At 45.0% G+C, this 20,635-nt stretch overlaps 3 protein-coding genes across 5 annotated transcripts; all 3 read right to left on the bottom strand.

The window, feature by feature from the left end:
• Positions 1-251: 251 nt before the first annotated feature.
• aldocb (aldolase C, fructose-bisphosphate, b) lies at positions 252-6,994 on the bottom strand. The gene is made up of 9 exons (XM_037467630.2): positions 6,848-6,994; positions 2,666-2,782; positions 2,317-2,528; positions 1,896-1,950; positions 1,628-1,788; positions 1,389-1,472; positions 1,127-1,301; positions 642-841; positions 252-555 (listed from the first exon to the last, which is right to left on the bottom strand). Exons 2-9 carry the CDS (start codon positions 2,775-2,777, stop codon positions 463-465), a joined length of 1,092 nt encoding a protein of 363 aa, XP_037323527.1. The 5' UTR covers positions 2,778-2,782; positions 6,848-6,994; the 3' UTR covers positions 252-462.
• Positions 6,995-7,898: 904 nt separating this feature from the next.
• On the bottom strand, positions 7,899-14,442 carry rskrb (ribosomal protein S6 kinase related b). Its single transcript, XM_037467495.2, has 13 exons — positions 14,126-14,442; positions 12,613-12,903; positions 12,404-12,487; positions 12,048-12,116; positions 11,571-11,640; positions 10,769-10,876; positions 10,463-10,503; positions 10,270-10,297; positions 9,905-9,994; positions 9,653-9,741; positions 9,243-9,353; positions 8,997-9,110; positions 7,899-8,914 (listed from the first exon to the last, which is right to left on the bottom strand). The coding sequence occupies exons 1-13, from the start codon at positions 14,153-14,155 to the stop codon at positions 8,678-8,680; spliced, it is 1,362 nt and encodes a 453-aa protein (XP_037323392.2). The 5' UTR covers positions 14,156-14,442; the 3' UTR covers positions 7,899-8,677.
• A 381-nt stretch (positions 14,443-14,823) lies between these two features.
• On the bottom strand, positions 14,824-20,581 carry cct8 (chaperonin containing TCP1, subunit 8 (theta)). Of its 3 annotated transcripts, none has more exons than XM_037467493.2 (16): positions 20,416-20,581; positions 19,835-19,925; positions 19,649-19,728; positions 19,396-19,545; positions 18,997-19,177; positions 18,680-18,741; positions 18,458-18,595; positions 17,904-18,082; positions 17,685-17,751; positions 17,516-17,603; positions 17,311-17,426; positions 17,064-17,135; positions 16,773-16,937; positions 16,376-16,495; positions 15,893-16,040; positions 14,824-15,097 (listed from the first exon to the last, which is right to left on the bottom strand). In XM_037467493.2, the coding sequence occupies exons 1-15, from the start codon at positions 20,473-20,475 to the stop codon at positions 15,933-15,935; spliced, it is 1,677 nt and encodes a 558-aa protein (XP_037323390.1). In that variant the 5' UTR covers positions 20,476-20,581; the 3' UTR covers positions 14,824-15,097; positions 15,893-15,932. The 3 variants fall into 3 exon arrangements, with proteins under 3 accessions (XP_037323390.1, XP_037323389.1, XP_037323391.1); XM_037467492.2 differs by having other exon boundaries at positions 15,897-16,040; XM_037467494.2 differs by lacking the exon at positions 15,893-16,040 and having other exon boundaries at positions 20,416-20,580.
• Positions 20,582-20,635: the final 54 nt, after the last annotated feature.

Raw genomic sequence — 20,635 nt, 5'->3', positions numbered from 1 at the left:
CAATTCTGCGTTTTGACTGAAGCGGAACACCGACACACACACACACCTCCCTGCTTGGGAGCGGCTCAAGATTTATGCTGTTGGGGAGAAGGCAAGACAGGGGCAGTTAAGAAGAGGCATGAATTGAATCCTGACTGATTACCGCCATCTACCGTTAAAATTTAGCAGCCTGCGTCTTCCTGCCTCTGACCGCACACAAAATATTGTCCACGTAAGTCATAAATTGTCTCGTTTCGATTTGTTTGCTTATATTAAAAAAAAAAAAAAACCCAAGCCTGTTCCCTTTAGTATGTTAGTTTCACATCATGTTGTTAAATACACTTCTAATCCTGTCATTTGTATGAACTCCGACAACTCTAAAGTACAGTAGACAGCGCAGGCCTGTGATTGACAGAGGAGTGAGTGGGAAAAGCAGAGCAGATACAAGACTATAACTGGGCCACAGTTGAATGTGGCAGATGTTTAGTAGGCGTGATTAGCCACGTAGAGGGACTGTCCCGCGGCGGCGCCACTTCCATCCCCTTCGTACTTGCCGAGCGCAGCCAGACCGTTTGCCTTGAGAGGGGGAAAAAAGGTCCGTTAGCAACGTCGCACGGAGGAAGCCACAATACCGTTGTCGCAGTTCACGCTTAGGTCCAAACCTCCGCGCGCTTGATGAACTCCTCGGTGGCGGCCTTCTCGTTGCTCAGCTGGCCTCTCCATGCGTTCAGGGCGGAGGCCTGCAGGGCGCGGCCGTAGGAGAAAGTCAGGGCCCAGGGCTTGGCGAGTGGGCAGTTGTTGATGGCGTTGAGGTTCATGCTGGCCTCTTCTTCGGACTGGCCACCTGACAGGAATGTCACTCCTGTGAGAAAAAAAAGGCAAACACAGGAATTATTTAACATTTAATTCGTGATTTTTTTTTTCATCATATTGACAAATGTAAACAAATAGCTGTTGGGACAAATAATGGATCATGATATTTAAAAAAATCTCTTGCAATACAAGATAATGTATTGTTTGGCAAGGCTTTATTTTAAAGGGCCGATAATTCCACATAATGTCCTTATAATTTTGTGTGTAATTTTCCAGGACATTCATTTGTACTTAAATGGCATATACATTAGTCCCATCAAATCGAGTCACTGACCTGTGACAGCGGGAGGCACGGTGCGGCGCAGGGCGGTGACGGTAGCCATGGCGATTTCCTCGCTGCTGTACTTGGTGGGGCAGGAGTGTCCAGCTGTGACCATGTTGGGTTTCAGCAGAGTCCCTTCCAGGTACACATGGTGGTCTGACAGCGCCTTGTACACTGCAGCTAGGACCTAGCAGAGAGAGAGATATGTCAAAGAGAAACCTTACGGGACATTTACGCGGGCTTGTGCCGTATGTGTGGTCTTCGGTAAATTCACCTTCTCACTGACGTACTGGCAGCGCTTCAGGTCGTGTTCTCCGTCAGGCAGGATCTCAGGCTCCACAATAGGAACAATACCATTCTAGGAGACAATATAAAGATGTGTTTAAGGCAAACTCTCATACAATAGGTGAGTTTTTTTATTATGTTCAATAACTCCCACATTTACTTACAGAAAAATAGAGACATAATAGCTTTAACTTAGCTCAACAACACCCTCCGTAACCGCGCACTAACCTGCTGGCAGATGCTGGCATATCGTGCGAGAACGTTGGCGTTCTCCATGATGGCCAGCTCAGAGGGCGTGGTGTCGCTGATCTTGAGCACGCTGCGCCACTTGGCGAAGTCTGCGCCGTCCTTCTTGTACTGCGCACAGCGCTCAGACAGCCCGTCCAAACCTGCGCGCCGTCGCACACACACACACACACACACCAAACTGTCCGTCAGAAACACAGCATGGGTTTGGATTGGCTTGGAGTGCGTTTTTTCTGCTCACGCCACCTACCCTGAGTGGTGGTCTCTCCATTGGTTCCAGCCAGGGGCACAACGCCTTTGTCCACCTGTACAGACGGAAGCAGAATTGATCTAAAATATGTTGTACCTGTACTATTGCATCATATTAAAAATCTCAAATTGTGCATGTAGAATATCAGCGAGTGCTTGTTCTTCTAAATCATGCACAGCATCTGACCTACTTAATTCATCTTTCTTAACAAAACAACTTCCCCGAAGGTAGGTTACGACATGCTCTTTCATGCTCTTTCACAGTTTGTTGTCACAACCTGCTCCTGCAAAGGTCTCAGTGTGTGTCTAAACATGTCGACAAGGAGGCGTGTTTTCATGTACACGTTGGAGTCTAGTTTTACCAGCCAAACAGACCATGACGTTTTTAAACTCGTCTGTAGCGTAATGCCAGTGTTGTGTACCTTGATGCCGACAACAAGGCCCCGGTCCCGGATGAGCTTGGAAAAGTTAGTGCCATCGTCGGTGTTCTGGTAGAGGGTTTCATGGAAGAAGATGACGCCTCCGATACAGCTGTCGATGCGCTGGTCGGCTGTGAAGAGCAGCTGGCGGTAGCGACGCCTGTTCTCCTCCGTGTTCTCAACTCCGATGGGGCTGAAACGTTTCCCCATGCTCCCTGTGTGCAACACACACACACAAATTTAGACGGACGCATTGAGGACAGATGATTCTGTGACAATTTAACATCTCTCTGGATAATATTGTTTCTCTTGAAAGGTGAAGTTCCAATTTTGCAAACACACGCACGCTTACCGGTGGATTCATCCGCTGCGAGGATGCCTTTTCCTGGAGCTACTATCCTTTCTGCAATGTCCTGCAGCTCCTTCTTCTGCTCTGGAGTCAGTGCGGGATACTGGTGAGTCATGGTGGCTGAAAACAAAGAAGCCGTGAAGAGGTGACATTTCCCCCCCCCTCCCCCGTGTTTCGACCTGGAAAACTGCCCAGGGCTGGCCGGTTTTTTTTTTGTTCGTCTATTCTTACTCTCGACACGGCACTAAGCTCTTCTCAGTGAGGTCAGGGGGGGGGATGGGTGAAAGGGACAAAAGTCCTACAAGAATACCCTATAAGTCACACAATACAAAGAATACAACATGTGTCGTGATGAAAAGCAATGTGCAGAAAATGTGCTTCCCGAGTGTAACTAAAAGTCAGATAAAGAGTTTCCTATTATTATCATCTGGGGCCGATTATGAAAAAAAGTTATCTTTGATATGTTATTCGGCCACATTGGTGGCAGCAGCAGCAGCGTTATAATGAAGTGTTAACGTGCACACAAGCACCAGATTATTTGGTTCCCTAGCCCCATCTGCACTCTGTTGTAAATACGCAGTTACGTAACCCCGCGACACACACACACACACACACACACACAGTGATTATACAACGGGGCTCCTATATACACAGATCATTTTGCTCTCCTCAGCAACCTTTCTTCCCCTGATGTCATCAAATGTCTCTTTGTGCATTGCACAGACAAATGCCTTTTATGTTTTGGATTTGATAAATGATGCATGGTAATGGTAATAACCCCCCCCCCCCCTCCCCCTCTATAGCGCTCTGTAAAGCTCTTGCCGTGCTCCCGAGGCCATTGAAAGAACGCAAGAGGAGCGTGCGACCAGTTTTGTAAATTCCCATTATATGCAATCCTGAGACGCGTCACTCCCACCTTTAGGCAGGCTGCGCCTGGGAATGAGCTGTGACTTTTCTCCTAGGCGGACTGCACCAGTGGCCAAGCCACTCCCAGAGAATGACGTCACTGGTTATAGCTTTGTTCAACATCTACTCTGGCAAGGATGTCACATGGGATCAGCTCCAGAGGAATCTCCTTCATGGGTGGAAGAGACTTCCTTAGAGACCAATAACATTTTAGGATAATATTTTAGCACCGTAGAGAAACTAAATGTGAGGACACTGGGTTTTACAATATGAAGCACATCAATTGTTTTATGCAACACAAAAAAATAAACTGACCACTGGATGTGAAACGGGGGCTGGTTGGTAGAGGTAGGACACAGTCCGACATCCCCATATCCTTTGTGTTAATCCTCAGCTTAAAGCTTTGAGATAACAGCCGTTATAGCGCGCGCACACACACACACACACACACACCACCCCCCCCCCCCCCCCCTCAATGAAAACAGCGTGCACAGAACGCTAAGTTTAATTCTCGGGCAGGTGAAATGAAAAAGGCCAGGTCTGCAGGGGAACATCCGTCCCCCGAGTGGTGAAGTTAAACCAGGAGGGCAAAAAGGTGCGAGTACACCTCTCCTGTGACAAAGAGGCTAGTTACAGGCCAACATCCAAAAAAAAAAAAAAAAAAAGGCATGAAGTGCAGGACAGCAATGTGTTTGGCCATCACTGCGCCACTGCTAGCCAGACAAAAGTCATGCTCAGCAAATAGCTGCTATCTTTTGTGAAGCCCCTGCGTGCTTAAACAATACAGTGTTACAACGTCGTTTTCTGCTGAGGAAACATTGCAAAATAACTTGCAATGTGAAACGGACATTTTATGCAATGCTTAGTCAGACACAATGAAAAGTTACCAAATAGGCTCTAAACAAATGTAGCCTTTTAATATAGACAAAAATGAAGGCTAGACAGGTTTCCTTTTATAGGGATTTGGATTTTGACGGGAAATATCCTGCCGTGTGCATGTGACCACTGATGAAAATACTGTGCACATTCATCCTACTGAACACATTATGTGATTTAGTGGGCAAATCAATGCAATTAATACATTCTTACACAACCGGAATTAGATGTTGTTGAAGCCACTACGAACAACTAAAAAACAAAAAGTACCTGGTGGGCTTTCTTGAAGAAGTGGTTGATTGCATGGTCTTTTTAATTATGTGGCATAACGCTTCATTTTTATTTATTTTTTTCAAGTGGTGTCAATGCTTCATAGATGAAATAAAAAACTAGATTGAGGGATTTTAACATCTTGTCCTCCACCACTGGCCACTCCCCTCTGGGGACAGCTTGGAAAGGCCTGGAGGGAATGTTGCACAGGGAGCCGCCATTTTGAAAACAAAATGGAGGAACACCAACCGTAAAGAAATATTGATTTAATGCCAATCTCTATTGGCGAATGCACTACCACAATGAGTCACGGCAACAGTACTTAACACCTAAAATGTAATAAATGCATTGATTCTGGGATGAGATGCTATGGCAGCGGGCAGCTAACGCCTCTGCTAACCAGTTGCCCGGGTGTGGATTAACCTTGAAGTGAAGTTATTATTATTATTTTTTTATTGGACCGTGATCGACGGTTCTGCACTGCGACGTCAAGATGAAACAGCCAACTCCCAGTCATGCAAAACCCCTGAAGGTTGTTAACATGCATGTTAACAACCCCTGAAGGTTGTTAACATGCATGTTAACAACCCCTGAAGGTTGTTAACATGCATGTTAACGGTCAAATGCAGAGTGCACAGGAACAGACACACAGTTATTGGCTCTGGGGAAAACTGCCAGCGAAACGTATACCACTCAATTTAATGTAAATGAAACCCATTTTCCACTCAGCAATTCAATATTTGGTGCTTCCGTCTACTTTATGCGTTCACTCTATAAGGGTTGTCACATCACACTACAGCAGTCAATCATTCCCTCTATATAAAACGGATGCTGCATGGTCGCACTAATCAAGCCAGGAGTCACAATCCTCAACAAAAAAAAAAACACTACAATCTACATCTATAGCAATCATGCTGCAACAGGGTTTTTAAAAAAGAATTACTGCAAGTATGTATGGAGGTGATAGGGCTCTTAAGGAACAGGATATATTTCTCGTTACTTATCAGTATCATTGTCACCATCTTGGGGTTTCACCTTGTTTTTTTGTAGTGTACTGGGAGGCTGCATACGTGTTAAGGATATAAAATAACTTTCTACAGTGCAGCTCTAGTCAAAATAAGAAAAGCCTGCTTGGAGTGCTGCACTTTTTTACTGACTGGGTGCTTGCTCCCGTTTTGGGCCTTGATCCAGCAGAGCTAGCAGGAGCGCTGTTTCACATGCAGCTAAAAAACGGGACGCAACGCAGTTGAGAGAGAGGTGGTCATTTTTGTTAAAATGTGACATGTACTGAAACGATTCGGCAATTAAACTTCTTCACTGGCCAACAAATAAATTAGCAACCATTATGTTAAATTGCAAATTATTCAACCCTTTTTTTAAACCAAAAAAACTCAACAATTTCACAAGTTTATTGGCTGTCTTTGAACGTAAACTGAATATCTTAATGTTTTTAGTGGCATTTTCACAAAAATAATCAGAAGATTAATCAACGGGAGATTAGATGCAGATTTTCCGTAGCACAATTTAATCATTCTTTGGTCTAAACATTTTCAGAACCCACAAATACAGATGTTGAAGTGTTGTTATTTTAGGATGAAGTCCGGTTGTACCAGTTGACGTGTGAAGGCAGAAGCTCGGGTCGCCCCGCCTCCAAATCATCACATCACGAAGGTCTACGTGCTCAGGGACAGATACACACTGACAGGCCGCCTACACTGCTGCCATCCTGCTTTAAAACCACAATTCACACCGAACGAACCCATGGAATGTCAGGAAGTGATGATTCAGACAGAGTGCAGACGCAACAGGCTAATCTCCTCCATTTTTCATCTCTGAAGGTCATCCTTTTTGTGCCCTTCCTGTTGCATGTCTATTTTGACCGTACGGTGAAATCGGTAGAAAAAGAAGAAGTGGAGCCTGAAAAAGCTTACAGGTGTATGAGTCACGGTTACCTCTCCTGACAATTCCAATGCGTTTGTGTCTAACTAGCTGGGGATAATATGACGTTAGTTAGCTTAATGCTGTAAGAGCAGCATCGCGTCGTCATTATAATCTGTAAATACCAACAATACACGAAGAGCGTCTGAGGCTTTTTCCTTTATGTTTCTGGAAGTCAGCGGGCTCGTTTCTTACCTGCTGAAGGGTGTCTGGGCGAAGAGAGCGAGGAAGTGAGCTGTGTGCGGAGGATGCGGTGCGGTCTCCTGTTTCACTGCTGCAGCGCAACGTGACCCTTTACAAAAGGCTCGAGCCGGGGGGCGGGGCCATCCTCACCGCGTCACATGACGGTCGGACGCTTAACGGATAACGCGCATGCGCGGGTTAGCATCCTAACTCAAGGGAGCTAGGATGCAGCATGATTGTGCATCTTTGGAAAAAACATGAAAATATTAGAAATGTTTAAAATCTACTGCTCTTTCTTCTTCCCAGTTTGAAGATTAGTGAGACAAAAGGGTATTGATGATTTTGCAGTGACCAGGTTTTGAGTTATACAGAGATATAACGGTAGGTATCTAAGTAACAGGTTTCACTGAAAACCAACCCAGAAATGCATATATGAAGATGGGGGTGAAAATAACAAATGTGTTCCCAAATTGGATGAAGCCATATTGGTAAAATGAAATGGAAATTACAAGCCACACAGTGTGCCTCTAATACTGCAGTCTAGCCATATTTGTTGGAATAGTCACATAGTTTTTTTTAACTCCACATCAAAAATACCTCTGGCTGAAGAGGAATTGAGCTCAGCACTTCAGGTTTTAAAACATGTTTTATCCAATTCTCGCTTCAGAGACTACCCCACTGATATTTAGTTTTCAACCATCATTGCTCCATGGGGGAAAATAAGACTTAATAAGGACTTCATGTACGTTTGTATAGTTTAATGTGCTTTATAAAAGGCCCCGTATTTTATTAGCCCGTCAAATAATTGCTAACTAACGCTTCCGATAAATGTAGGGAAGTAAAAAGTACAATATAGGATATGTAGTAAAGTTTAGATAATAAATTACAGCAACTTTAGTAAATTTCCACTGCAGTATTACAAAATATTTTCCCTTAACCAAACATGGAGTCATGCAATATTTCTTCTGAAACAACGTGGCGTAACTGATAGCAGAAGTGAAGCAATGGCTCTCTTTCTTTAAGCCATCTCACACGAACAAAAACTCCATATCAGCAGGCCGTTGTTCAGTAAGAGTTTATTAATATCCCATCTGTGCTCAATGGTTATTACAAAAATACAATGTTCCATAACGTAACATCAAATAGCATCCATAAAATGTATAAATATTACTTTACAAATATTCTGAAAACTGTGAAGCATTCTGGGTACACATCAGGACATACTTTACAAAATCATAATATAATCTGACGATCCGGTTAAGTGCATGAAGTTGTGATTACTCACACCATACAAAAAGTCTTGCATCTATCAAAATGCTGACTGAATACTGCTGCTCATTCAACTCTTACAGTTCAGCTCATTTGCGTACAGCCAGGTGCCATCTTGTAGTTCTACAACCATGCAACAAAGTAAAGGCAGAAGTTCAGAATTACACAAATTTCTCTGAGGAGTTTTGAGAGGATTTATTAAACCACATAAACTTTACAAACTTTAATGTAAAAAAAACAACAACTGTGCATTGTCTTCAACAGCATAACAATTTTGATAGCACAGTTTTAACAGGGCGGCCATGACCAGTCACTTGAAATGAAAAGTACATAGACAAGAATAGTGCAATCTTTCTTGCACAACTGTTGAGCAAATCCAGTAGGCTTGACAAGGTGCTCGTTGGAGAAAGGCAAACAAGTAAAAGAGGAATAAGTCCCAATAAACATAAACCTTGCCAATACGAGCAGGAAACTTTCCTCGAATGAATCATTCTGTTCCTAACTGTATCAAACCAAATCATAAACAGGTATTTGGGTTTTTACTAAATGTGGGAAACTGTAAACTGCAGACCGTCAAACAAACACTTCTCTACGTAGACCCTTTTCCTGAGCGGGCTCCGGGGGGAGCGTGGGGCCGGGGAGCGGTGCAGCTGTGTGGGTTTGCGCGCCGGCATCCAGCTGTGTGTCCGGCGTGGACGGAGGGCTGAGAAAGGAGTCGTAGTCGAAACCTTTGAGAGGCTGCAGCGACAAAGTGAGGCCTCGTCGAGCTTTGGCAGCTCGGTCCGGTCTCTCTCTCAGCTCCAGTATCACCTGAACATTGACCAACAAAATCCCAATCGGTAACTTCTGTTGGAACAACGGAACCGGCTGCATTCAGACATTCATCGGTTACCTCCACAGGCTGGCGCCGCAGTAAGGCGAGGTCAAAGGTTGTTCCCCGAAAGAAGGTTTGGCGTTTGAAGCGATCGAGCGTCCTCAGGCGGCGGGTCGGAGTTTTGCACAAAAGCTGGTCAGAGAATCGTACGTCATGATATGATTTCAATCTCCCAACTGAGTGTCCAGTAGTTACTTGTGCATGCAATCCAATGGTTGGCCTGGTGATGTTGTATCTATATGATTACACTTTGTGTGTGATTACCTCTGTTATTAACAAGGCCAGTGGGGAGCTGAGGCTGAGGGGCATTTCATAGGGAAAGCTCCTCACTTTCCTCAGCATACTGCAGTGGTCTGGCTCTGGAGGCATGGGGAACTGAGGAGAGGTACGTTGAGAGAAATAAATTAGGAGGTCTAAATTAGCAGAAGGCCTGATTTTAGACCTTTACATGGGAAAATACAAGGCTTCTTATGACTAGATTCCAGAAAACGTAGACCAGAGTCCTTTAAAATGAATGTAAAATGAACCCACGCACGCAAAGCATCTAATATATTCTACACCACCTTCTTTTACGGCAAAAATATCAGTCTCAGCTGTGTCACTGGGTGAAGGATTGTGAGTAATATCTGCTCATCACGCAGGACATTCCGAGCCTACCGGCAACGAGATCTCACCTTCCCAGTAACCAAGGAAAAAAGGAGGATGCCCAGAGACCACCAATCAGCTGCGTGGTTGTAGGGCCCACCACTGAGCACCTCCGGGGCTGCAGAGCAGACAGAGCACGCTCACAGCAATGCACGTACTTGATTCTTAATAAATGCATTTTCCAGTATGATGGCGAACACATAATACACAAAAACATTCTTGTGATATGTGCTTGGCATCTGCTGATCGTTGCTGAGCATATGTGGTGACATGTTTCTCACCCATATACTGGATGGTTCCACAAATGGTAAAAGCTCTTCCTCCTCTCTCCAGCCGACGGGACAAACCAAAGTCAGCCAAACGGAGGTGTCCTGGAAAAGACCATTTCATAAACACACTGGAATTTTTTTTTTTTATAAACATCCTTGAGCCCACGTGAGATTCTGCTAATGGATGCTGTTACAGCTGGTATTATATTCACATCTCACTCAGATGTCCTTAGCAAATGTAGTTGGATACAAAGGTTTTGCCCTCTCAGTGCTAATCGATGCTCTGTTGGCATTCATGTGCATTGACTGACAGATGTTCACAGTCCAGATGTGCTCTGGAGTCAGAGCTATGCTGCTCTCTGCTGGTTTTTACTCACCAGTGTCTGTAAGCAGGATATTCTCCATCTGCAAAAATCAGTGGCTAAATTAAACATCCATCCACAGTAACTGATGAGTACCCCCTTTTGTTTGACACAACACAAAAATAACCTTTATACTTGGTAACTAAAGAAAGATAATATCCAACTTAATTAAACCTAAATACATTTGTTTTCATTTGGTAGACCTTACCTTCACATCTCTGTGAATGATCCCAAAGTCGTGCAGAAAACCTGCAAAAAAACAGCAGAGAAGAACAACAGTTTAAGACTGATGATGTGAAATGCTGCTGACATATCTAAGCCCCCCCCCCCCCCCCCCCGCATTGCTTTGTTGGAAGATCCTTTGAGAACTCCTCTCATTTTAATGAGTCCTCTTTTTATAATTACTTCCAATTAAATACTGTGAGCTAAGAAAACCCTCCTGTAGTCACCTCTGGCCTAATTAGAGTATTTTAAAACAAAAGTGCGGTGGCTAAAATATATGTAGCATACCCACCGAGCGCACATCCCAACTCTGCTGCAAACACTCGCACGGTGTCCTCTGGGAACTGACCAATCATCTGCCAGTAGGTGTACAGGTCTCCTGCGCTGCAGTAGTCACACACTACGGGAGGGGAGACGGCATTAAAACATGTCTCTGTCATGCAATGAGGGGGCGGGGGGGGGGGGAGGGGGGGTTGAGGGGCTGTGGAGGTCAGCGGGATGTGGAACACACACTGGTGAAAGAAACCAGGAAAGAACGGGGTACACTGGAAGTCAGAGCAGGGTTAAAATATATAGTTTTTCACCAACCAAACAAAGGCGATCTACGGTAGTCAGTCTGCCAAGCACACAGAACAAAGAAGAAAATAGGCGGGTTGGGGTAAATAGTGCAAAGGTGAGGGTGTGTGAAATAAAGGATTATCCCTTTCTACTCGTAATAGGTGGCTTTAAATAGTCTCGAGCATGGGTGTCCTCTCTTTTGATTCTGGCACATTCTGAGCTGCAGCGGCGTCCAACATCTGTTCCCCAGGCTAACTTTGCTCTCTTTTTACAGAAGGGGGGGTGGGGGAGGGGGGGGGCGCAAACAAAACTGGGTCACACTTTCTGAGTCAGTGGCTGATTGGGGTAAAATAAAAAAAGGGAGAAATGCTCGGCAGGAGATGGGATTTATTTATGGTCATTTTGTTCTTGGGTCGGGTTGGGGGTGGCGGGGAGGTTCTGGACGAGACGACCGGTGGTTTGAGAAAAGGTGGAGTGAGGGGTTTTTGGGTGGTGGATCTGGGTCGGGTCGGGTCACTCGTCTCTAGCTGACTCACTAATGTAGAGGTGGCGCTGAGTCTGCCAGCAGTCCTGGAGGTCATGGACAAATGGGTGGCGAACCTGACGCTGCGGGCAAAAATTCAAGATCAAACTGAAAAATCTGAATTTTGGCCATCGATCAGAGAGCTGCAGCTTTCTCCTCACTGGGTCTGACGTGTTTTCAGAGATGTGACTTTACTTGCAACTTAAGGTGTTGTTGGTTAAATACAAAGACTCAAAATTGACATGTTTGGAAATACAAAGAAAATGGGTTAGAATAGACATCACAGATGCATCCTTTTTAATCAAATAAAAAAGAGTATTCATCTTTGACTCAGGATATAAGACAATGAATTGGAAACATCAATTCCAAGGTTACAAAATATTGATCCGTCTATGAAAAGTTTCTACTGATACGTATTTACTGTTTCCCCCCAAAAATTCAGAAAGCTTTCAATAGGCCTATGCCATTTATCTTCGCTCTGATTACCCACCTGGACAATAACCTCTTCTTTTGACTGCTCCAACACCCCGAGTCTTAGAATCTCGGATTTAGGTATGACCTGTTCGTCAAAATATGGGGGAGACATAAGACCACAAAATGCAGGACTGCAAGGATTTTATCGTGGCACAATACACATTTCATTACAAATAGAATTGCCGTAATAGGTATCTAAAAGGCTTTGATTGTTAGAGATTAAAAGGCCTTTAATAGTCAGAAGTAAAAACGGTATAAAGTCAAACCCAGTTTCGTGCTGGTTTTCATGAATCAATAAACAGGCCGTTTATTTGTGGCATTGATCGGTCCAATGAACACATTTTAAATGTGAGATTCCAGCAGAACACTCACTTTGACAGCATACGTTTTCTGCTTCGCCTTGTCCTTCACTTTCAGAATGGGTCCAAACGAGCCTTTGGCGATGTAACTCAACACCTGGGGGAGCGGAAAAAAAAACAAAAAAACAATGGCAGCGGCAGAGAGAGATGCAAACACAGAGACGGAGCCCACCAGATCCAGCCTCACACATCCCGTGTGTCCATGTTGGTACTGAGGTCTACCTGAAAGTGTTCGTGCCCAGGCACGGTTCTGTGGGGGAATTCGGGCAGGAACATGGTAATGAACCCCGGCAGGCTCCACTCCGCTCTCAGCAAGCCCGGGCCGACCCCCGCCAGCCTCAGCACGTGCTCCGGGATGTCGGGGGCCTTGCCTTGGAGCATTCGATGCCGGCCCAGACGGAGGGCGGGTGGGGCCAGGCGACATAGCCCCGCTGGGATGGACAGGCCCACGCTGGAGAGGAAGCCCCGCCACCCGGATGAGAGGTCCTCATCCTCCTGCACCTCAGCGGACCTCTGCAGGGGGCAGACAAAGGGAGGAGGAGGGGTGCACAGGCGGGAGCATCAGGGTTCTGATTAGGAGATGGTGCTGCAGGTGCAACACGTCATTATTAATCATGTCGGGGAATAATGCTTACTGGGAAGATCTTAAGGGCCCGACTAGCATGTTTTAGCCAACTCGAGGGACCATTCACTTGTGTTTTATGCAACCGACACTTATCGAGGCAGACGTGCACTGCTGAAAGCAACTTCCTTCTTTTACTTGACCTTTTGGATGTTTGTAACGCTAAAACTCACAAGCCAACTGTGCTGGTTTAAGCTATGCAGCACAAAAGGCTGGCCTTTTAAAAAAGATATTTATAGTCACTGTTTAACCCAGGAAAACATTGCTTCACATGCACTGGGGTGTCGCTTAATACAAACATCCTGTGCTGCCGAAATTCAGTATGTATCCGGCTATTGCATTGGTTTGTTTTCTGATGATAAATCAGCCACTGATTTTCTTTGCTTCTCAGAAACGCAAGTTGCTGCATATAGAGGTGAGTTTGTGTAATTTAAATCTGTAGCTCCAACTAAATGTTAATTATATTTGCAAAATTATCTGTGTGTCCTTGTGCAAACCAACTAAAAGGCATCAATGGAGCTGCAGTGGCCAGCAGTTATTTCCCCTTAGCCGTTGCAGCTCTCATTTAAGATTTAAAAAGAGAATCATGAGGCTGATTATTCATCCAGTCTGCTACGACCCAGTGACACACGCCCCCATCCTCCCCTGGGCTGCACAACAGATCAGATGCTCTGTGGTGCAGGATGTGTGTAGTGAAGCACGCAGGATGTTTCTATCAAAGCCAAATGAAATGACACATCCATAGTCACTCTGCAGAAATAGCTGCAATCAATGCGACATCCCCCTGACGTCTGACTAGAGGCAGCGCAACGATGCCATTTAATGTGGACGGAGTTCGATATCGAATTGATTTCGGATGCCGATACCGGAAGCGTGAAGGATGTCTTCAAAGTAAAAGCGTAAATATTAGAAAATATATTAATGTCCAACATCATGCCATATAAACTATTAATGTTTTTCTATGTAACTTGATATGCAGTCTATCGGAAGAAAGTGGTAACTATTTAACCAGGATAAGCGCCGTCGATGCTACCTGGAATCAAATCACCATGGAAACAGAGGACTCCCCTCCATCCCGCGTCACACTTTAGCAGAGCAGGAACTTCAACTCACCTTCTGGTTCTTACTACCGTCGGCCCCCATCGCCGTGACAGGACATCAGCACCGTGGGCCCCGAGCGACGTCTGCACCTCATCCAGGCACCTCGCACCGAGCCTTCCCGGCTACAGCGGTGTGCGCGCGACGCGGACCAACTGGAGGGTAGACGACGCCGAATCACGCGATTTGTGCACAATCTGCGGGTTGCGCAGACTGTCCGGAGGAATAGGTGTCAGATGTGGCGACATGAAAACAAGTTAATCCCGAGCAGGGCCAACGTCAGCGCAAATCCGCCCACTCCTCCGCATCCAAATGAGCCCGCCGACCTGGTGGTTCAGCGCCCCCTGGTGGTCCGCGATCAAAGCCGCAGGCAGCGATTTGACACAGTTACAACAATTTCAGTTGTTTGCATTGTTCTTTTTTTTAAGTTAGCAGGGAATAAAATAAAAGGCATGCACCAATACAACTATGAATGCATTATGTAGTTGGTTTTCAACAACCTCTCCATTCAGTGCTTCACATCACTGGTTCAATAAATAAACCAGTATGTGCACATTGTTGGTTTCTCCCACACAGGGTTAAGAGCAAACCCATGAGGCAACATTAAACATGAATTATCCACAGGAAGGTGACCTCACAGAATAGAATCCTGCAGCTTGCACGACCAGACAACTCAAATAAGATTGACTTAAAAGTAAAAACAAGATCCAAACAAAGGCGTGACAGCCCAAGGGCCTTTTATTTGGGACATAGAACAAAAAAAAAGCAAACAGTGCCATCCGTACATTTGACTTTCACGTAAGTTAGTCAATATGTTGTAATTTCTACAAAATAAACCAAACTGTTGAGCTTTAAATAAACAAGTAGAAAATGTCAATCCATGTGTGAGCATTCAGGGTTATGGGAGCATCAGTTTCAGTCATCCTCATCAAAGTCCTTCTTGCCCTGGGGGGGTTTGGGTCCTCCTGCTGGTTTAGCCATGATGATCTGCAGGGAGAAAACACAGCGGTTAGTCAGTCAGTCCTTGCTGTCTGGAATTCAAGAGCACGGAGGATCCACAGGACAGGCTGTAGGCTCTGAGGCAGGCAGTTAAACACATACCATGTGCATCAAGTAACACTCAGATCGATGACCTGAAGCACACCTGTTGGACACTAGTTAGCACTGAAAAAAACTTGAATACACACTAGAACTATTTGCTTAAACCCATGCTTAACATGTTCAAAGTCAAAAGGGATGATGAAATATTCATGAGCACATATGGCCATACGTATGCCGTTAAGAGAAAATATGCTGTAGTGGAGAAAATGCTAGTGATTGAGAAAAATAAATACATTTACAAAAGATAGATCAAACTAATCTCAGCACTTCAGGAGCTCTGTAGCAGTTAGTTAATGTTCATTTGATATTGTCTTGAAGGTGGGGTAAATAATTGCTCACTGTGCAGATAGACTAAGATCTATATACACCAGATTGTGATGTAGTATAATGGCTGAAAAATGACCCTACAGACAAAGTTGTACAAAGCATTTTACAATTCAGTGGAGGAGGACCAGTGCAATGAACAGCCTTCATGAGAGCATGCAGCATGCCATCAAACCACACTGTATCCGTTTTGTGCAAGTTCAAGAGATTTAGTCGGCTGTCCGTGACATTGAAAAAACACTCAAGTGGCCGTTAGTAGTGACAGGCAAAAAAAAAAAAAAATGTTTCACGACCTCAGTGTCTCGTGAGCACATCTGTGAGTTAAAAAAACAAAAACACTCGCATTCCAGGACCTACTGACAGAGGGCTTGTGTATCTGTGTGTGCGCGCACGCCGTCTAATGGTGAGAGTCAAAATTATCAGGCGCCTCGTCCCAATCGTCCTTGTCCCAGTGGCCTCTCTGCTTGGGAGCTTTGGGTCCCCCTGCAGCCTTAGCCATGATGATCTGCATCGCACATATATACACACGCACTGACGTCAACTACCTGGAGACCATCAATTCACAAAGGACATCCCAAAAACACCTGACCTGTGGAACTGAAGTAGATCCTTTGGGTTTACATTGAAATATAAAACACTGCAAAAATACTGGAAAGAAACAATTGGTAAGACGTCATCAGCTCCCCGTGGATATAAAGCTGGAGAGGAAAATGTTGAAGTTTGAAAATGTTGAGATCTAGACTTTGTCCTCAATATGAATGAAAAATGAATGCCATGATTTGAGAGTTTATTTTGATCATGTGTCTGTGTCGCGAGCATTTGTGAGTTATTTTCACACACCTGGTCCACTCTCAGTACTGTGATGGCAGCGTTGGTTGCCATTTTGATGCCCCAGTATTTGACCAGGTAAGGCTCCAAGATGCCGGCTTCAAGCATGTCTTTCACAGCGGGGCCTTCTCCCTGAAGACATCATATGCACAGTACAAGTCATTAGAACCAAACATTTAGTTTAATGTGTCCAAACCATTAAGGCCTCTGCGTACAAAAAAACTGAAGTAGAATGAACTGTTCTGATGTGCTAAAGCTAAATTACACAAATGTGGATAATTATGCATTATAACCAGCTATATCGTTGTGTTAAATGCTTTTTCTTTGTGATACGACGACATGTGAAATTATGACCGAGCCCCACAGACACGCCATCGTTCTTTGTTCGGTTCTTGTCTTGTACACAAACCTCGATGTCGAAACCAATGTTTTTGTTTCCGTCGTGATGCGCAGAGTACATTTTGGAGATGAGCTCGCTCCCCTTCACACCAGAGTTCTCAGCCAGTGACCGGGGCAAAGCCTCGAAGGCTTCAGCAAACTTCTTAATGGAATATTGTTCGAGACCTGGGCAGGACTACAGAGAGCAAGAGGACGGGGGAGAAGGGTCATGTTGGTGAAATCCATCAGTGATCCAAACCCACGCAGAGGGCCATTTGTATGCATTTGGTGCCCTTCTGTCTACACACTAAAATCGGCATACCTCTCCATATGAGGTGATCTGCTTGGCCAATTCGATCTCAGTAGCTCCTGCTCCAGGAACCAGTCGCTTGTCCTACACACGGTGAAGAACACACAAACTGTAGCTGCTGTGCACGGTGAGCAACAAATGAGTCGACACACTAAGGCATATAAATGATAAAATTGTAACTTCAACTTGAAAACTTCAATTAAATCAATTTCCAATTAACAAATATGCAAAAAAAAACTCCTTCAGCGATTCAACTTACCCGGACCAGAACCTTGAAGGTGTTGACTCCGTCATCCACAGCCCTCTCGATGTCGTCCATCAGGTTGTCAGTGGAACCACGAATCACCACCGTTGAGATGATGCCGTCCTCTTTCTCTGCAACAAATCAAAGGCCAGGCACACGTTTAGCCCAAAACTTAAATAAAAAATCAAGACTTTTGAGACTGCGGCAAAGAATGATTTACCGTGTTTGAAGACCACCACCTGGGTGTCCCCCACCTCTGCGGTGTACACGTTGTCACAGTGACCCATCTCCTCTGGAGTTGGGGCCGTCTGAGGAAAAAGCATCACTTTATATGATATGTTGCGTTTTAATGTGGTTGATACAGCTGATGTGAAAGAAAGGACACTCACCAGCCTGGGTAGTGCTATAGAGCCCAGAGTCTTGCATAATCTCCTGAGGTCCCACTTGGAGCTAAGCCTGATGGGGTGATTTAGAACATTGAGATTAAAAGCTATTCTACAACAAAGACTATATTGTGAAGACATTTTTATGAAAACATTTATAAAAACAGTCATAGTAGCACTTTAAACTACACTGATTTGAATCATCAGAGGTCATCTGGGTCTTACCTGACCACCATGAGGTTGTACTTGTTGGCGTAATGCAGGGCCATGTCAGCCACTTTCCCCCCAGTTACCACCACGTTGGCACCGGACTCCTTGATGGCCTTCACTTGCGCCTCCATCATGTCCTCCTCTCCCTTACTGAAGTCCATGAGCTCCTTTGCATTTTTTATCAGCACTGTGCCCTGTGGGAATAATACATTTAGGCGCCAAAAGTGAGAAGCTTCCTTACAATGGGCTCTTTGCACAGAAGACATTTTGACTCGTCACAGTAGGAGAAGTACACACGTTTTTACATTTTCATGATGGCTCTGTTCTAGTCAAGTGTCCCAAAAAGTCAGGATAACGTGACGGAGATCCAGCATGCACAATGACAGGAGGCGGAAACTGAAGCTGCTAAATATTATTCGATTATCATCAATGTGTGGCATGCAAAGAAGCCTTCAGTAAAAAGAAAGTCCTGATTACAAACTCGTGTTTTAGGTCAAACGTGGACTGACTTAAGCTCAATTGATTTTATCCGTTGCGGGTCAGAATTCTCTAAAGCGTTGATCCATTACCTTGGTCTCTGTCACCATGCAGTCAAAGGGGCAAGAGAAGACTGCAATCTTGGCATCTTTTACAGACGTGACGTCTCCCTCGGCTTCCTTCTTGAAGACCATGCCGTGCAGCATGGAGGACGCCGTCACCCCACAACCCTGAAAACGCCAAATACATCAACTTGGAGGCAAACAACCCACACGAACAAGGACAAAATATATTCAATGGACAACGCTGCTTACCAGGATCTTGCACACTCTGACGTTGTCAACATTGAAATTGCCGGATTCTGGGAAGATGGAAACTGTAGCACAAACAGATATGAAGAGAAAGTCAAGTTAATCATCTTCAACCGCTAACAGTTAATGTATTTGGTGGTTGGCAGCAGTTTAGTTATGAACTGCATTTAAAAAAAAAAAAGAACATAAGATATAAATCGTTAACAGAATGGAAATGATATTCCTTAAAATGAAGGTAACATGCATGTCAACACACAAAATATTATTTGGCAATGAACAACATACATGCGTGCCAAGTGTTGGCAACGAAGGGGACTCACCACAGGCCTGTGCGATGAGGTTGGCGAGGAAGTCTTCGTTGCCGTACTGCTTACTCATGACGGCTGTACGGATGAGAGCGGTCACCTGCTTCACATCGTGGAGGTCCTCGGCTGAGGAACACACGCAGTCCGACAGGATCTCCAGCGTCTTTTTGCACGCCTTCTGATAGCCTTCAATCACCTGAAGTCCAAGAGGAAAAAGGAAATGCAGTCAATCATTTCTTTGAAATTCAAAAGCTGTTTTATAGACGAACGTCTCAATTTCAGCTTTAAAAACCTTCATTTTTTTCTACTGATATTTCTGTATATCAGTCAGAGGACAATCAATTCTAGCTACTATCACCCTGCCGACATATTGTCACATAGGAACAACAATGTTCAGCGACTGCATTCTTTTACCTCGGACACAGACAGGCCCATGCGAAGAAGCTCCTCGGCCAGCTCCAGCAGAGCTCCGGCAAACACCAGCACAAAGTTTGTACCGTCTCCAACCTCCTGCTCCTGCATGTGGGATGCCATCACGATCATTTTGGCAGCGGGATGCTGCACCTATATAGAACAAATGACATTTAAAAAACAGTTAAAAACCTTTGTCTCTCTAAATAATTTGTGCACGCAGTGTGATACGAGATATGTGCTGTGGTTCCCTCACCTCAAGCTCTCTGAGGATCGTTGCTGCGTCATTGGTGACAAAGAGCTTCTCCAAGTGGTTGATGACCATTTTGTTCATACCTAGAAGGACACAATGTCTCAAGTTTCACTGCTTTTCATTGTCTCCCCGATGTACATTTTATTCATTAAAAGTGCATATCCATGATGGAGAAGAGAGAGGGCTTACCATTGGGCCCGTAGGCGGTGCGAGTGGTCTGAGAAAGCTCCTTACAGGCTTTGATGTTACGAAAGACAGCCTCTTCCAGCCCTGAATAGTGCTGCGACAGAGGGGAAAAAACACACAATAAATTGACTGCCGCGCCTTTTTTTAAGAGTTGAATTGCAGCAGAACATGCTGATGAATACAACAAAGGGATCCCGAGCCCTTAAGCAACTTGGGACAAAACCCGCAGATGTATGATGATGATGAGAAGAAGCATCAGCATCTCTGAGCAGTGACAATCGAAGCCTGTTCTCTGACAGTTAGCTCAATGCTAACGGGGTGTGACTTGTGACTGTCGGAGGGTAATCATTCTTGCAGATCAAGTTAGAAAACTGTAGACAAATACAGCATTATAGAGTGCAAAAGAGAAAAGCCAAACTACGCAGCCATTTTTGTCTTTCCGAGCGGCATGGCTTCCTTCTAGAACTCTCCCACATGACGGTGAATGAGCGTGCAAACTCGGTGGCTAAAGCTAGCTAGCATGCTGGGTAACAACCACACAGCGGGCGCCGCCAAACTGACCCAACCCGCGGATTTAACCTCACCTTGGCACCATCCTTCAACATTTGGGCAAAGCCCGGCGCTTTGGGAACGTGAAGAGCCATTTGGGGATGTTTAGCAGCCCCGGTTTCTTGGAGTTGGTAGCTGCGGCGTGGGTTCAGTTCGTGGTACAAAGCCGGAGAGACTGGGGAGGAGCGACTTCAGCGAGGCGTGGGGTTGAGGACGAGGAACCACGAGGGACAAACTGAGCGATTCTCGATTCAC

Source organism: Pungitius pungitius, chromosome 16 (genome assembly GCF_949316345.1).
Source record: "Pungitius pungitius chromosome 16, fPunPun2.1, whole genome shotgun sequence".
Taxonomy (NCBI): domain Eukaryota; kingdom Metazoa; phylum Chordata; class Actinopteri; order Perciformes; family Gasterosteidae; genus Pungitius; species Pungitius pungitius.
This window is presented reverse-complemented; position numbering and strand designations above follow the sequence as displayed.

Bases quoted from the DNA above. Each gene is read 5' to 3' on its own strand.
- rskrb (XM_037467495.2), bottom strand. From the start codon at position 14,155: ATGGGGGCCGACGGTAGTAAGAACCAGAAG. The intron at 12,904-14,125 runs GTGAGTTGAAGT...TGCCCCCTGCAG, and splicing joins ACGGTAGTAAGAACCAGAAG to AGGTCCGCTGAGGTGCAGGA. The intron at 9,354-9,652 runs GTGAGATCTCGT...ACCTCTCCTCAG, and splicing joins TTTCCTTGGTTACTGGGAAG to TTCCCCATGCCTCCAGAGCC.
- aldocb (XM_037467630.2), bottom strand. From the start codon at position 2,777: ATGACTCACCAGTATCCCGCACTGACTCCAGAGCAGAAGAAGGAGCTG. The intron at 1,951-2,316 runs GTACACAACACT...CCGTCTGTACAG, and splicing joins GCCTTGTTGTCGGCATCAAG to GTGGACAAAGGCGTTGTGCC. The intron at 842-1,126 runs GTCAGTGACTCG...TTTTTCTCACAG, and splicing joins CGTGCCTCCCGCTGTCACAG to GAGTGACATTCCTGTCAGGT.
- cct8 (XM_037467493.2), bottom strand. From the start codon at position 20,475: ATGGCTCTTCACGTTCCCAAAGCGCCGGGCTTTGCCCAAATGTTGAAG. The intron at 19,178-19,395 runs GTAAAAGAATGC...CTTGGACTTCAG, and splicing joins TGGGCCTGTCTGTGTCCGAG to GTGATTGAAGGCTATCAGAA. The intron at 16,938-17,063 runs GTATGCCGATTT...TGCTCTCTGTAG, and splicing joins AGATCACCTCATATGGAGAG to TCCTGCCCAGGTCTCGAACA.